Source organism: Sporothrix brasiliensis (genome assembly GCF_000820605.1).
Source record: "Sporothrix brasiliensis 5110 chromosome Unknown Cont20, whole genome shotgun sequence".
NCBI classification, from domain to species: Eukaryota; Fungi; Ascomycota; class Sordariomycetes; order Ophiostomatales; family Ophiostomataceae; genus Sporothrix; species Sporothrix brasiliensis.
In genome coordinates, this window is record NW_024467139.1 from 5,684,949 (window position 1) to 5,700,981 (window position 16,033).

At 54.7% G+C, this 16,033-nt stretch overlaps 4 protein-coding genes across 4 annotated transcripts; all 4 read right to left on the reverse strand.

The window, feature by feature from the left end:
* Window positions 1–1,632: 1,632 nt before the first annotated feature.
* Window positions 1,633–4,343, reverse strand: SPBR_06601 (protein kinase; the record flags this gene model as incomplete). Its single annotated transcript, XM_040764857.1, has 2 exons — window positions 1,633–4,204; window positions 4,297–4,343. The coding sequence occupies 2 exons, from the start codon at window positions 4,341–4,343 to the stop codon at window positions 1,633–1,635; spliced, it is 2,619 nt and encodes an 872-aa protein (XP_040617501.1).
* Window positions 4,344–4,983: 640 nt separating this feature from the next.
* SPBR_07596 (uncharacterized protein) lies at window positions 4,984–5,977 on the reverse strand (the record flags this gene model as incomplete). Its single annotated transcript, XM_040765850.1, has 2 exons — window positions 4,984–5,530; window positions 5,592–5,977. 2 exons carry the CDS (start codon window positions 5,975–5,977, stop codon window positions 4,984–4,986), a joined length of 933 nt encoding a protein of 310 aa, XP_040617502.1.
* A 400-nt stretch (window positions 5,978–6,377) lies between these two features.
* SPBR_07396 (uncharacterized protein) lies at window positions 6,378–7,592 on the reverse strand (the record flags this gene model as incomplete). The annotated part of the gene is made up of 1 exon (XM_040765650.1): window positions 6,378–7,592. The coding sequence occupies one exon, from the start codon at window positions 7,590–7,592 to the stop codon at window positions 6,378–6,380; it is 1,215 nt and encodes a 404-aa protein (XP_040617503.1).
* An 881-nt stretch (window positions 7,593–8,473) lies between these two features.
* Window positions 8,474–10,843, reverse strand: SPBR_06707 (uncharacterized protein; the record flags this gene model as incomplete). The annotated part of the gene is made up of 1 exon (XM_040764963.1): window positions 8,474–10,843. One exon carries the CDS (start codon window positions 10,841–10,843, stop codon window positions 8,474–8,476), a length of 2,370 nt encoding a protein of 789 aa, XP_040617504.1.
* Window positions 10,844–16,033: the final 5,190 nt, after the last annotated feature.

The following is a 16,033-nucleotide window of genomic DNA, read 5'->3' on the forward strand; positions in this document are numbered from 1 at the left end:
CAAGGCACTTTTACATCCCAGATTCGTTGCTTTCGACTGCTCTTGAGACACTGTCTACTATGTGGCATTTATTCACTACTCCAGTGGTTTTGCATGATAGAAATAAACTCGCATTGCAGCCAGACACTGTTGTAAACACGCGAAGCGCCATTCGCAATACTCGTAGGGAAGGTATCGTAGCTTCCATTTTGAATTTTTCGCCGCCTTTATCCTTATCCCAGCTCTGGTCTTATTGGTAAGGTTCCACGGTTGGCTATAACTAGCAGACACATGACCAGTGCGTATAAGGGTCACCGTTGATACGTCGCCGTCTTATGGTCTGTTATATGTACGGCCTATTCCTGTTGTATTGGGTTTTCAACTGAGAATAAAACGGTTCATGCGATAAAGAAGAATCAAACAAATAAAAACAAATGGAGGACGAGGTCTGCGATGTATATATTTGCAGAGCTATAAAGACCTGAGTTAACGAGGGGTGCAGTTCGCGTTGTCTCTAGGTTCCAATAGCATTTATTTGTGTTATCCTTCTAGTCCTGAGCTTCATGTACGGCGCCTGGAAGTTGACGTCAAATGTGAAGATCGACAAGAAAGGCAAAGAGAAACACCGGTGTATTGTAACAGTAGACTGATGGGATGAGCCGAATGTAACCTGTATCCGCAACGTAGACCATATTTTTTAATAGTTGGGAACTTGTCGTGGCACGTGTGCAGGCAGGCGCGCGCAACCACCCGAGCCGCTTCCTACGCCTCGGGATATCCTCTTTTGGGTGTCCGCCAGAGATCATCGAGCGAGCATCAAAGGACACCGGATGATGAAGGGACGAAATACGACAGCAATGCAAAAGCGAATACTAATGCAGAAAATGAAATCTAAATTAAGAACAGGAGCGAGAACAGACAAACCGGCCGACGAACCACGGCACGCTTGAGTTGTAAGAACGAGAGGGGGACGGGACAGAAAAGCTCTCTTGAAACGGGACATAATAATACGACCGCATGTATATGTGGCGTGTCCTTTCAAAGGGCTTCTTCGTCCCCTCTTTACTTTTCGAGGGCATGTCATTTTCAGTTTGTCGTCAATATGATACACAACCCCGGCCGCAGGTGCATGCCGCTTCTCCCGCGTCTATATGAGCTTCTCTCCTTATTCCTTCTTTGTATTATCCCACGTTGACGCCATGAGACGAACCAGTGCAATTGGTCACATGGCGAGATGCCACAGATAAGAGAATGCATTAATTTACTGCATTGTCATTTTTCATCAAACGCTCGTAAACGAAATCAAGATGTTCTGGCTGCGAGATAATTGCGCGATAATACAAAATGCCTAGGTATATGCGATTACAACAAACAGCCCCTCTTCAAATTGCATCATAATTATTTTTGTTTGCGACCTGGACCTCCACATACCATATTCATTATTAGGTCGTTATGGGCACCTCTCTCCTTTCCCCTCTTTCTGTCATTGTTCTTTCAGACTGAGGCATACACATGTCCACGGTATTCAAAAGTGCCTTCACCCTGTTGTTTTATTCTTTTTAGGTCAAGGTTCGCCTAAAGATCAAAAAGAGACAAGGAGGCCTCCGTGCGTGGTTGGGTATGGTTACAAGAGTGCTGTTGGAGACGTCTCATTTAACGGTCGCCCTCCCACGCGTCCCACACCTCTTGGCTACCACCACTCACTGCACTGCATAGCACCTCGGCGTGGGAAGCAAGCGCAAGCACGACAAAGTGTAGCACGAACAACAAGGCACTGACGCGCCAGTCCCAGCGCCACTGGGGTTGGGGACGTGTGTATGTTGGGTAGCTAATAAACGTTCGGGTACTGTTGGTGTTGTCGGCGCGGGGGACGCCGAGGTCGAGGGCGGCTAGAAGCAATAGCGATGCGCCGACACCAAAACGGGTAGTATAGGGCCAGCATGGTCTGGTGAGGCTGGCCATCTTGACGAGAAATAGGACAGTACGAAGCGCAAAGTCGACGGTGGCGGCGTGACGTTGCAGGAAGAATGCGGTGCGGTGGTGCGCCTCCACAAAGGGAGACTGAGGCGGTGGCATCAAGAGATACGGGGGCACCGCGGCGCTGTCAGATTGCCGTCCCAGTAGAGGCGTGGCCATGTGTGGCCGTGGATCTCGGTCGCTTTCATTGGCTCTCTCGTCAAAATCGTCGCCGTCTGGATGGAGTTGCCGTTGTGGCCGCCGCCGAGGCGAGAGCGCTACGGGAGCTGTTTGTGCGGATCCGCGTTGTTGGCCTACGTCGGCACTCCTGGTGATCATCGGGTGGCCGCCTCGATCGGGCGACCGACCGGCATGACTACCGTGGCTACCATGGCTGCGTGTAAGTGTGAGTGATGTTGAGGAACTGTGGCTGTTCGAATGTGCCAATCCGTTGCGCGCCGAAGACTGTACGAATGGCGAGGGCAGGTCGTCCGAGTCATCAATAACAGCCTCGTCCAAGTCCTTGACACGCTGAGTCGTCTCTCCCTCGAGGGGGTTAGTCGTTTTGGAGGGATCAGGTACGGGCGTGGATGAGAGGGGCGAATCAAGATTCTGTATGCGACGGCCACTGATCCCGACGGTTGGTGATATGGTAGCCGACGAGGATGAGCCGCTCCGGGGAATCCCAAAGCCGACCCCGTCGAGGCCGTTTGAATCAGTGCGCATCGCCAAGAGCACCTCGTTGGCGCTGGGTCGCTCGGCAGGGTTGACAGACAGCATCCGCATCAGCAGCTGGTAAAGCTTGGACGGCAGGTCAGGCCGCTCACGACGCTCGTAATGAAAGCCCTTCCAGCCCGATATCTCGGCACGCAGCTCGTCAACGTCCTCGAGCTCTTCGTTGACGGCATTGGCGCTGCGATACGGCAGGCGGCCAAAGCACATAAAGTACAAGATCATGCCGAGCGAGAAGACGTCCGACTTGGTCGTGAAGTTGCCGTAGAGCCCAGTGACAGTATCCCGTCGCAACACTTCGGGTGCACAGTACGATATAGTGCCCGTCGTGCCCGTCGATTTGCGTGCAACATTTTCAGCCTGCACCTCGCCAAAGTCACTGATCAGACAGGTGATGATGCGGCCTTCGCGGTGCAATAGGCAGTTACTAGGTTTGAGGTCGCGGTGGATGTAGTTGGCGGCATGCAGATAGGCCAGGCCGGATGTGATGTCTTTGAAAAGTGAGTAGATCTCGTCAAAGGCCAGGTGACGGTATGATCCAAAAAGATCCCGCGGCCGCTCAGCCTGGCCTTTGGATACGCGGCGCATACGGGCCTTGAGCTCCTCTTTGGTGGCTTCTTTAGGCTGATCTCCAATGATGTAACGGTGCAGGTCGCCGCCGTTGCAGTACTGCTGCAATATGAACGCGCAGGCCACGCTGGGGCCGAAGCGGTTGAGCGTGACGTTCTCGAGCCATACATGGCGATACGACACGAGATTCGGGTGCGACAGCTTGGCCAGCAGCTCGACCTCGACGAGGACCTTCTCAAGCCAGGCATGGTCGTCGCCAACAGGCACGCGTTTGCATGCAAAGTAGCCCAGCTGGCAGCCGTCGATTTCGTGCCGAACCAGCAACACAACACCCTTGCCGCCGCGTCCGAGCTCGCGTTCCTCGACGAAAAAAGTCTGGAAGTAGTTGGGACTGAACGCCTCCTTGTTAATGGGATTCGCCGCGTCGTTGGGCACGTAAGGAGTGCTGGAGACGAACTCGGCGTCGTTGGGCATGTCGCGGGGTACGGAGGAAGATGCAGAGGCGGCTGCAGGTGCTGCACTGCCGGCGTCGGGGTCGACCGCGTCACCATTGCCATCGACCGAGGAGACACTGTCCGCATCGGTGTCGGTGTCGGCCTCCGCACGTCCGACGAGAGGTTGGAACAGCCGTCGAAGCGGACTACTTCGTCCTGCGCGAGGTGCTGTGCCCGACGATCGGACTCCCGAGACCGAAGGCGGCGACGAGAGCGACGGCGCGGCGCGCAGCTGCCCGACATGGTGGCCGGCGCGTAGCATGCGGAAGTAGTTTGGATCGACGTAGCCCTCGTGCCGACTGTAGCCATGGTGGCCCGTTGAGGAGCTGTTGCGGAGACTGTCGTCACCATAGGGAGGCCGCTCGGGTGAAGCCGATCGTAGTGGACGGTGACATGTCGGGCACTCGGCAACGCCGCGGATCTCGAGTCGTTGCGATGTCGGATCGTGCACAACAATCGCGTTGCGGTGGCGCCTAGGAGGTCAATTCAATTGTCCTTGTCCTCTAGCAGAGGTGAAGCTCAATCCCCAAAGCCGAGCTCCACATGACGTAGTCAGGGTTCTTACAGCACGATTTCTCGCCCTTCCTGCGGGTGGTAGGGAATCAGGGACATGGTTGGCCGTTCGCTGTTCTCGAGTGAGCGAGACGACAGGGAGTGGGATGCATTGCTAGCTGTGTGCGGAAGAGAGTTGTCGATAGATTCTTGTCTCTGTTTTGGCAAAAGCCAAACGAGAGTCGACAAAACAAGTTCTTCGTGTGGTTCGTTGTTTCCGTAAATGGACAGGGCCAAGTCGGGTCGTAATTTGTAGCGAGCAGGAAAGCTGCGAGAGTGGCACCGTGGCAGGCAGGAGCACGGCCTAGCGCGACGACCTTCTGCGGGGAACGCACCTGCCCTGGCCACACCCGGAAATTGGCGCGCCAGAGCCAAAGAACGTCTTCCAATAAAAAATTAAAAAAAAACATGAATTATACGTGTATGGCCTAATCCCCAATTGAGTGCAGTGATACACGTCGTGCCACTTCGACGTCTCGGTATCCCTGGTGAATGTTTTTTCTTCTCTTTTTCGCTTTCGCATCGACTTTCAGAAAGAACAACAGGTATAAACTGTTAGATCTCGCGGCTACCCTACCCGGTCTTTGCAATCTTGTGTCTTAGAGCAGTCCGACTCGTTACAGCATATCGAGTGAACGATTATTTTGTCATCGACCCGGGTCAATTAATTTTGCCCTCACGCCTTCAAGCTATATCCCCTTCAGGAAACCAGCCCGTAGATGTCACCCCATTCTTCAGGTGCATCTCGGTTCCCTGCACCGCTCTTTGCAGCTGCATCAGCAACCATATTCGCCTCTCTTGGAATTCTCCAGAATTTGACAGCCATCCCGTTGTGGTCAAAACGCTCAACCTCCCCCAGTAGAGCCTCCCACATATCCTTATTCTTGACGGGCCCCAACCGCGTCCTCCAGCCGTTCCGGATCCATGTCCGAGCCCAGGTGGTGCATCCCTCGACCACATATTCAGAATCCGTGGCAATGACGAGCGTGTGGAAATCCTCTCCGGGCCAATACCGAAAGCGCAAGGCTGCAATGACAGCACGGAGTTCTGCCCGGTTGCTGGTCTGGTCGTGGGGATCGCCGAAGGGGCCTTGCTTCTCTAAACGGAACGATGCAGTGAGCTGGTCACCCGACGGACCAAGTCCGTGCCAGAAACCGCAGCCGGCGGTTGGGTTTCGTTGTCCGTTGTTCAGGCAAGCACCGTCTGTGCGGATCAGGCAGGTACCAGTGTCATTTCGGAGAGTGATTCTGGGGAAGATATATGAGCAAAATGCCATCTCTCGTTACCTGTGCGTGTACATATACCTACCTTGTCACAGCCATATGGGCTTTCCGGCCAGAGAACAGCTCCAGAGGAGCAAGCGGAGCTGCTGGGATGAATTTGGTAGGAAAGACTTGCCCGGTTCCTCGAATCAGGTCTAGGCCAACGCTCGGGGGTGCCAAAGGAATGTTGTCGTTTGTGAAGTCATCCTCATCCTCATCCTCATCTTCCGCGTCGGTATCTTCATCATCGGAGCTTCCACTAATAACATCATCCATGAAGCTGTAGTCCGAGAAGCACCGGGGGCAGACAACCAGACCATGAGGGCCACAGACCACGCGACCATTAGGGAGCTCACAGGGCCCCTCCTCGTCGTCGCTACTGCTTTCACCGAGTGGGATCAGCCCTTGGGCTAGGTACCAGCCGCGAGGCATAGCTGTAGGTTAAGATGGTGGACGCCGACTGAAGCTTGGAGACAATTGAAGGTGGTGTTTGAAAATACATTAGGGTTACTGGGATAATGTTGCACGGCATTCTACAGTAATGGCAGGCGAGGCCTCTCTGGGACAGCACCACCTATCTAGGGACTGGCACGTGACCTTCAGGGCCGATGGTTCCTACAGTAAACAAGCAGCAAAGTCGGAGCACGTGATCTGCGTCATCATGCCGTAGTATCTGTTCCCAAATCGACAAATACAAAGTCTAAATGAGCTCGTTTACATGAATGTCCTAGCTAACTATGTGTTCAATAAGACAGTCCAAGCCGTGCACAGGGTGCAACAATGAGCTCTTCGAACAAAGCTTCTCGGCCTGCCTGCTACCGTTTCATATCGATTACAACCCGGGCAAACCGACGACGCGCCGCAGGGCCGGTACCCACCGCGGCAGCACGTACACACTGTAAAAGGCCACCAGCGCAACGAGAAGACCAGTAAGCTTCTCGAACCACGTGTGGAAGTAGATTGCCGTCATCAGCAGCATCCACAAACTGAGGCCAATCGCGGCTGCAGTCACGCGCAGGGCAACGCGCGACAATAGGGCCGCGTTGGCACTGCGGGTATCGGGCTGCATGAGACCGGCACGGGCTGCACTGCTGTTCTGCTCGCCGGTACTGCCGGTGGCTAGGCCGGCCTCGACTTCGGCCGACTTGACAGCGCCGTCGTCCATGACCAGCAAACGTGTGTCGACGACACGCGCTGTGCTGCTGCTGTGGCTCGTGCTGCCAGGCACGCCGCCCGAGATGGCCGCTCGCCGCTGCGCCTGGCGCCACAGCACCCAGCCAACCTCCTGCGCCAAAAACGTCGTGCCCAGCACCAGGAGGAAAACGTGCCCGCTAATGTCGTGACCGCCGCGCCACTGGCCGCCGGCGTGCTTGCAGGCCGACGCCGTGGCGGCCTCTAGAAACTGGTATGTCGCTTCGGCGTGCTTGCCACCCTCGCCCGACGAAGCAGCCGCACCCGCCTCGTCGGTCAAAGCTTGCAGGGCCTGGCAGCCGCCGCCCGTGAGGCGGTAGTTGCGGTCGATGAGGGCGGGACCAAAGAACCACTGCGTGACGAGGAACCACCAGCCGGTGACGAGGCCCCATCGGAGGACAGCGGCAGAACGACGACCCAGAACGTGTTTTCGGGGTGCGCTGGGCTCAGCATAGTACGGGTGGGTGCCGACAAAAAAAGCAAACGTGATCGTGATCCAGAACCAGCCGCGCTTGACGAAGAAGACGTTGAGCAGGTTGTCCTTGCGCGCAAAGTAGCTCGGCGCGAGGCTGGGTGCCTGCGGGTAGTGCGCTGTTCCTGAGCCAGGTCCGCTGCCTGTCGAAGCTGCTCCGGCGGCGGCGGCCGCGCGCGTCTGCGGGGACAGCAGGCTGAAGAGGGTGCCGAAGAGGAGGAGAACCGGGAAGACGGCCAAAAGGAGGGACTCGCGCGAGGTCGGCAGGTATGGTGAGCCACGGCGTGCTGCAGGAGCGGGGGTGGAGGATGTAGACGCAGGCGTATCGGCCATCTTGGGCTTCCGTCGCAGCTGAGGTTCGGCCGGTCGAGGCGATGAGGCCATAACGAAAGTCGAGGTTGAAGGGGAGGAAAGGGAGTCAAAGAATCAAAGCTGTCGGCCAAACTGTATGTAATTGATACCTTGCGAGGAAGCAAATAGATAGATCAGAAAGAAAGAAAGTCAATAGGCCGTGGAGAAGCGAGAAAGAGGCCCCGGTGCCGTAGGCCGCCCGTCGCTGGCATTCGAGGCAGCAATGGGACATCAATGAACGAGGCGCTGGGAACTTGGGGCCAAAATAGCGTCGTTTGGCTTTTGCTACCAGAGCTTGTGCGTGCAGCAGCAGAGCAAAAACCGATGACGTCTAGATATCGATCACGTGCAAGACGCGAAATCAGACCCACTTCAGGTCTCCACCAAGCCAACCCGTTACAACACACACTCTTACTCCTCTGGTCGTATCATAGGTCATTGGCAAACTTTTCGCAACAGATCACTTCTCGTTCGCATTGCATCACAATACATATTTAACTTATTATTTGTGAAATTTTGTTTTATTTCGGTCAAGGTTTCTACTCGACAAATTTTCAAAAAGAGGCCGTGCTCTCTTTGAACTTTTAATCTTCGACAATGAAAATGAAATGGTCTGTCCACCGACGCCAATGCACCGGCTTTTTCCAGCTACCCGAAGACAGCTAGACATGATAAAACGAATAGAAAGGGCAAAATGGAGTTTGTGAAACGGGGCAGTGAAGCGAGTGTGACGAATCGAAAGGAGGTCGGTTTGTGGTTTAGGCGTGACCGATGGTGGTAATGAAAGAAAAAAGAAACAAAACAGAAGAAAAAATGTTCAAGTGAAGATCCCAAATGGCAAGATGGCAGACGTCCTGACCCGTTGATCATAATCATATCATGGTCATGGGTTCATGTTCATTGAGGTAGTGACACTACAACTCCACCGAGACGAGCGCCAGCGTCGCGCAGAAGTTGTTACGGTTGTTGGCGTCCTTAGCCAGTGACACTCCGTTTACGTCGACCATGTTGACCGCGGCCTTCGTGCTAAGGCCGTAAATGAACGCCTGGGACGATTCCACGCTGACAATGTTGTCTTGGCAACTTTCCGTGTCCAGGCACGTCTGGTCGTAGTTGTCAAAGAAGGAGTAGAGACCAGCACCATACACGAACACGTCAGTCGAGTTGGTGATGCGCAGACCCCAGGCACGAGCGCAGGTCGCGTCAGTGCACGAATCAAAGCTCGGGTCCGACAGCGCAGTTTGGCTGGCATACGGCGTCCGCGCGTCGGGGTTGCCCTGGTAGTAGGGGGTCTCCGTCTGGATCAGGCCCATGTACACATTGCTGGCCGAGGTGAGCTGGTAGTTGTACAGGACGCTGTGCTCCGAGGCGGTGCCGACCATCCAAACGGGGCCCCGAGACTCGATCAGAACACCGCGACCATTGAAGACGTTGATCTGCTGCGAATTGGCCGACGGCTCGAGGTCGTGATCAGCAGTCCAGAACCAGGCGTTCTCCACGTAGAGCGACGAGGCACCCGAAGTGACGTGCAGCATGAGGCCAGCACCCAGACAGTTGGGGTCGGCAGGCGCAGTGAGGGTCGGGTTCTTTGCGCACTGGGCCAGCTGTAGGTTCGTGCCGGCAGCACCACCGATACGGACGTGCGCGTCCCATATGCCAGCAGCGCCAGCAGACGAGCCCTTGAGGTTCCACTCGATCATGACGGCACCGGGCTGGGGGCCGACCGTGGCAAACAGAATGTCAGAGATCTCGACAGCACCCGAGTCGCCGGTCTGGCCTACCTGGAAGACTGGCTTCGTGTTGCCAGCGTCCGAGAAATAGCCGTTGCCACCGGCCATGATGACGGGCCAGATTTCGCCAGTGATACGGACGTTGGGGGGGACCTTGATGGTACTGGTGACGAGGTAGTTGCCGTGGTCAAAATACACAACCTTCCCCGCTGTGATGCTGTTGAAGACAGCCTGGATGGCGGCCGTGTCATCGGTCACGCCATCGCCCTTGGCACCAGCAGCCTTGACAGAGACAAAGTCACTGGCGGGGACAGTCTCGTACTGGGGACGGCTGCGTGCAAAGATCTTGCCAGTGGAGTCGAGGAGGACCGCTGGCTTGATGACAGCCGTCTGCGAGCCCTGAACAGCGCTGCTAGGGCCGCCAGGGTTGGGGATGTTGCCCTGAATCCACGAAATGATCTTGGTGTTGCCGGGCAGGATGGTGGACGAGCTAGTCGAGTCGGAAACAGCAACGGGCACATTTTTGGTCATGTCAACATTGTCAATGACGAGCGTGCCGTTGGTGGCCGACGACAATGGGTGGTAGGCAGTCTTCACACCAATAGGCGTGTTAGTGACGGTGCTGTCGAGGAAGAGGACCGAGCCAACGGTCTGGACGGAGCCGCCGTTGCTCATATCAACGCCGACACCGCAGTTGTTGATGGTGACGTCCTGCAGCGTCCAGGCCCAGTTCCAGTTCATGAAGATGGCAGTCTGGCAGTTGTTGAAGGTGAGGTTGCGGGTGGTAAACTGCTGGTTGCCAAAGAAAGCGCCGTATTCGCCGCCGTTGAAGACCAGGTCAGCCATGAAGCCACCGGAGCCGTTGTCCATGAAGATGCCGAGCTGCTTGTTGGCGGTGCCGCCATCGGTGCGCATGTTGAAGACGATGTTCTGCAGGCTGGTGGCCTGGGCGACCTGCCAATGAATACCGGCGCCTGCGGTGAAGGGCATCTGCGTGAGGTCGATGACAAAGTTGCGGACCTGGCGGAAGAAGTTGTTCTGGTTGGTCCACCAGTTGTTGCCGGTGTTGTCATAGGGATCCGAGTCAACCACGGCTATGCCGGTAAAGCTAGCACTGGCAAGCAGGGTGGGCGGGTTGATGGCGTCACCGACGAGCTGAGTGTAGTAGTACTGGATGATGGGCGCGCTGACGAGGTACTTGCCGGGCGGGAAGTACACAAGAGCAGGCGACGTCGTGCTCGAGTCACAGCCTTGGCCGCAGCGGCCACCAGAGGAGATGGCGTTGTTGATGGCAGCGGTGTCGTCGGTCACACCGTCACCCTTGGCACCGAAGTCCATGACATTGCGGAAGACCTGGTAGCCAGAGGCACCGAACGGCACAGTGCCTCTGCGTTCAATGTTGGCTACCCAGTAGCTCGAAGCAGACGCGGCGGCAGAGGCGGTAGCCCCGTCGCGCTCGGCGATGGGGTACTCGACGGCCGGTGCCGCGACAATGGGAGTAATGAGGCTTGCAGCCAGCGCGAGCGCGGCCGTAAGGCGAGTAGAAAAGCCCATCTTGCGAGATTAGAGCCAGCTAATGCTTAATGTCTTATTCTAGTGCGAGGAGGAAGATCCTGTTCTTGCTTTTGATATTAGTTTTTGAACCGAAACGGAGGGTTACCACAAGGGCAAAAGAGCTTTGCTAAAGACGAACAAAACAAGTGTGGCAGAAGGCAGAGGAAACAAGGATGGAAATGGAAAGTGTCTTCTGGTTATGTACGGAAGCATGGCAAGCTGTCCAAGTGAACGGCCATCATGTTCATCCCCCTGAACAGGGGAGTGGCATGTCCGTGACGGCGCATGTCATATGTGAGGTAGTAGGGACCTGGCATCAAAGGAAAGATCTCGCGCCGAGTTCTTTGTTGTTCTTTGAATGGCCACGAGGGAAAAGGAAAAGCAGTGCAGCAAGGGGCAAAAGCAGACTCGCAGGCAGCAGGGAATCGACAAGGGAGGCAAGTCCAAAACAAAGGCTTCGTTTATTTTGGTGCGGGATATGGCGAGGTGACAAGGCGATAAGTCGACAACGACAAAAAGGAACAGCATCGCGTTGTGTGGTAAAGGCAAGGAGAATAGTGGCCAACTTACACGAGAGGGTAACGTCGTCAGATGGCGAGTCGGCAGTGACAAAGAGGGAAGCGTTGGCAGATGAACGAAAAGGTTCCCGCTCGAAGAGTAGGATCGTCGACTTTATATATGCGAAAAGAAGGAAGCGAAACTGGGGACGAAGAAGACAAACAAAGAATAGAGGGCGACTTGCGCAGCTGGGGTTGTCGAGACCAAGACTTGGAGATTGGTTCTTTTTTTCAGAGACGTAGGAAAGGAGCAGAGAAAAGAATGCAGAGGAAAGGTGAAGTGGAAGAAAATCCTGGGTTCGCGGAAACGCAGCCGGGGCGGGAAAAGGACAATAGCTATAGCCAAGCGACGGTAGGGCTCTGAAGGACCGAGATGCTTTCGGATCGGTTTGTGAAAAGGTAAGGAAGGAGACAAAAGAGGAAGGAGCGACCGGCGTCGTGATAGCTGGTTGTGGTGCGACAGAGGGAAAGAACGATGGGTGCAGCCGATGAAGAAGAGAATCTGGCAACGGTGGCGATCAACGAGAGTAAGGATAAGAGAAAACGAAAATAAAAAGACCCGAAAAGAAGAGAAAGAAAAGGAGGAGTGATAGTCTGGGCGACGATGATGGATGTAGGTCAGAAGGACGTCGACGAAAATGGAAAGAAGCCGAAGATGCGGATATGCACATCAAGTTATATAATACAATGGGAAGGAGCTCTGCGGACGTAGCGCGCCGAGTGGAAGGTGCGTACAGTGAGGGGAAACTTGACAAAAAAAAATACTCAAGGGAGACGCCCAATGAGAAAAAGTAAGGAGGAAATGAGATGGAAGAGTGAATAAGAGGGCAAGGCGCAGGGGGCCACGAAAGGAACAGCGACAGGGGACGGGGACGGCGAGTGTGAAGTTTATTGTGCAAACGTGGGCCGTGTGAACCCGTAGAGATGAAGACAAGGAGACGATGAAGAGACCGACCAGAGAAGGGAAAACACAGTCAGTGCACTCCCGGTCGCATCGTTTTTATCCTCCGGCCCATGTTGCATGGTCGTCTTGGTCGTCTTGCTCCTGTCCTCGATATTCGCCAGGCAGGGTCCGTGGCCACAGCTCCCGGCCGCGCCTTTTTTGCTTCCTCTCGTACATCGTATGCTACGGACATGGCCAGCCTCTTGTCGTCGCGTAGCTGGGCTTTGCATCCACCTCCTGCACGCGGCTTCACGGTCGCATGCTGGACCAAATGCCACAGGATGGCTTCGGGCGATCCTTGGCCGTGGGCCTCGGGGATTGGTTACAGGATGTGCAAATGGGGACCAAGAGGCCCATACGCTACAGGAGAGGTCGGCGGCAAGAACGACTGTCTCGCCAAGAGAGAAAACCGAGTGGGTCGCGGCCTGGGTGGAAGACAAGAGAACCATTCGAGATATTCGCGAAGCCGAAGAACCAGAAACGCATGGCAAAAGGACGCTGACGAGCAGGCCGAGCCCCGTTTGCATATCACTTCAACCACAGTCTGGGACGGACCTTTGGGCGATCAATTAGTAGTGGTGGCGCTGGTCACACAACCGTGACATGATATACGCCTGGTAAGTACCTGACGACGACCCTAATAGTGCTTATTAGCGGGCAGGATGGACATTCTTTCTTCTGGTTCTTCGTATAGAGGAATTTTAGACACGTTTTCCCGTCGTTGGGCAACAGTTGCACGATTGGACAAAAGCCCTGGGATGCATGAAACGGTGCTTTTCTTTTGGCATGCGGTTGTGGCGAGTATTAATCACGGGTGGAACGTAGAGCGTGAGCCTCTCCGTACTTACGTCGTACACCTCGATATAAACTGTCATAACAGGGTGGTTGCCGTCCAAGGGATTCGCTGTCGTGCGTCGAGGAGATTGCGGAGGGACAGAGGTGGCGGGCGCATCGGCAGATCCCCTGAGTGGGGCGTTGCTGCAATGTCACGCAGCGCGTAAATTGGGTGCTGGGATACATGGAAAGAACGATGAGGATCGTCCACGCTTGCCTAAATAGGACAACGAGGCGGCGATCGGTGTCCCTTTTCTGGAGGGAAAGAGCGCGGAGTGGCATGCACTGTCGCTTTCCCAGCTTGCACTGCTTTGCGGAGGCAAGAACGGAGGAGGCAAGAGGCCGGCCTGTTAAAGGAGCAATGACGATGTTGAATTCCGATTGCAAGCCATTGTTGTCTCTTTGGAAGCTTGTGATGCCTCGCCAAGCACACACCCTCTCGTTGTATTTTGCAGGCTTATTACAGCTACCATTAAGGCCTGAATCGCACGCCAGGTCATTCCGGGCACAGCTCTAGGCCGCAATCCATGTGGCTGGGCCACCTCCAACCACCAATCCCTTGAAGGCATTCTGCCGTTTGCCTCCATTCCGCATTCCCCTTGTTTTGGAAAAAAAGCAAACGGCCACGGCCCCAACGACTGGTAGATGCATATTCACGTCTTTCAGAGCATTCTGCCCATTAACAGACGCACAGATCACAGAGCAGAAGTGTTTCAAAACGGCCCCGTTGCCACCAATTGATTGGCAGCACACCATCTGATCCGTTGTCCATGTTTCGACCATGTTCTTTTTTTGTGGCCGTCAGTTATTGGGACGCAAGGATTTTTCTGTGTTTGGGAGTCTCCGCACGTCTTGTTGGCCATCGTGAGTCTCTACGACCGTCCGTTGCACTTACTGGGAATCCTTTTACCCCTTGCTGTGAATCCACGACAACTGTCTCATCACAGCGGGAAAGCGGCAAGCAGGACTTTCCTCTCGTCACGATTCTCCAACGAGACACCAAGAAACGAGACAGAAGTGTGGTCATCTGCTCCGAAAATATGGCCGGACGCCGGCAGCCATCATGTGCCTCTCGTCGATCTCGGGGCATCACCCCCTGGAAGATGGCGAAGAAAGGAGAATCAGTAGAATCAGAACGGGACAAAATGAAGCTGCGATTGCCCGCAAGGTCAAAGCGAACACAGCCAATCCAGAGAAGAGACATCCGACAAGTCCCAAAACAGACTTGACGATGCACAACGTTGCATCCTGCACCGTTGTTGCACTGCTACGTCTGTATGCGTTTTCCTGCAATCGACCGCTGCCAGCGGCATGCAATCCAATCCTCCTTGCACAACCTCAAGATCTTGGACTCGATGTTCCGAGATGCGCATTTGTTTGGCTGCGCACAAGTCAAGTTGTTTTTGCGCCACATCCGATCAGATTCCCGGCATCGAGCCCCTGTCCGTCAACAAAAGAGTAAGCCTCCGGAAACACGCTCGACAGGCCCCCCAGGCCACTAACGACTAATATTGCCGGACCATGCCCCCTCTAGCTCTGCGTTCGTGAAACATCGTGCGGCGGCTGCCCATGGCCTATTGTTCGGCGCCTTCCAGGGCGTTCCCCTCCCTGGCGCGTTTTACGCTCTCCTCATTTGATGATCTATGTCGTAAATTGCCTGTGTCTCTCGACAATGCGCTCCTTGCAATCCCCGTCACTTATCCTTGTGCCGGTCCCTTATGCTCGTCCCATCTCGTCTCCTATCCCATGATTTCTCGGCGAGATCCCGTCGCAGCTTGTGCTTGGGTTGGCTGGTGACGAAATGTGCCTCACCTAAGGAGGTAGTGGTCAGGTGCCTTATCACGTGTAGGAAATAGGGGTAATTGGGTAATTGTGGGACCAATTTTGCGAGATGAAAACTATGGAATTCGGGGGCACTTTTGGTGAAAATATGGCGATGTTCTACAACACAAGCAATAACACACACAATCAAGGAACTTTGAAATACATTACCCAATCTAATGGCCATATACTGAATTCGTCAGCTGGCTGTGGCTGTGACTACGAAGCATGGCCGTTGCGGTTCTTTCCTAGGGCCTCGATTGGTAAATTATCGTTGGTTGTCCTTGTTTCGAAACCATACTGCGTCCCCTTGATTTTGGTCAATAAAGTATGTCGTACAATAGTACATTGGATGGCAATGCAGATTGTTTCCCACTGTGCTCTTGCATAGGCTCTCCAGGCCCTAAGCTTGTCTAGTGAAAACGTGTGACATTGAGGGCCGTTGCATCGACGGCAACTTCATCCCATCATGCATCCGCTTCGAATTTGGTTTCGCTCCCATTGACTCCTTAACTATCTGTCACAAGCCGTGTAATTCCTCCTATTTCCACTCCGTAATTGAACAATACGCCACCGTAACGCCGCTCATATGGGCGTCCTCTCCTTGCTCCTTTTTGCTCATGCACGGCCCTTTTCTCCAGCATCATGGCCATCCGATATCCGTTCAGATCCACACGTTAGGAGAGATGAGGCCCTACGAGGGAGACTAAGATATGCAACCCCCTTGAGCCTCCTCTTGTCCTGTGGAGAAGGCCGGAGCAGGTGTGGCTTTACGGTTAGCGAGGCGGCGATCGTCCGACTGCAACTCTGGTAATAACGCCGCATCGCGACGGGGAGTATCGCCAACTCACCATTGATCTCCGGGGTATTCAAAATTGTCTGCATGTGTTCTCCACTTTCTGCTCTCCCAAGATCTTCGCATGGCATCTGCCACCGGCTTCCCCAGGCTTCATGCTGGATGAGTATCGTCATATCCGCAGTCCACCCGGCGCGTCGTGCGGAGAAATAGGTTATTTGCACCCTTCTTCCCATTTC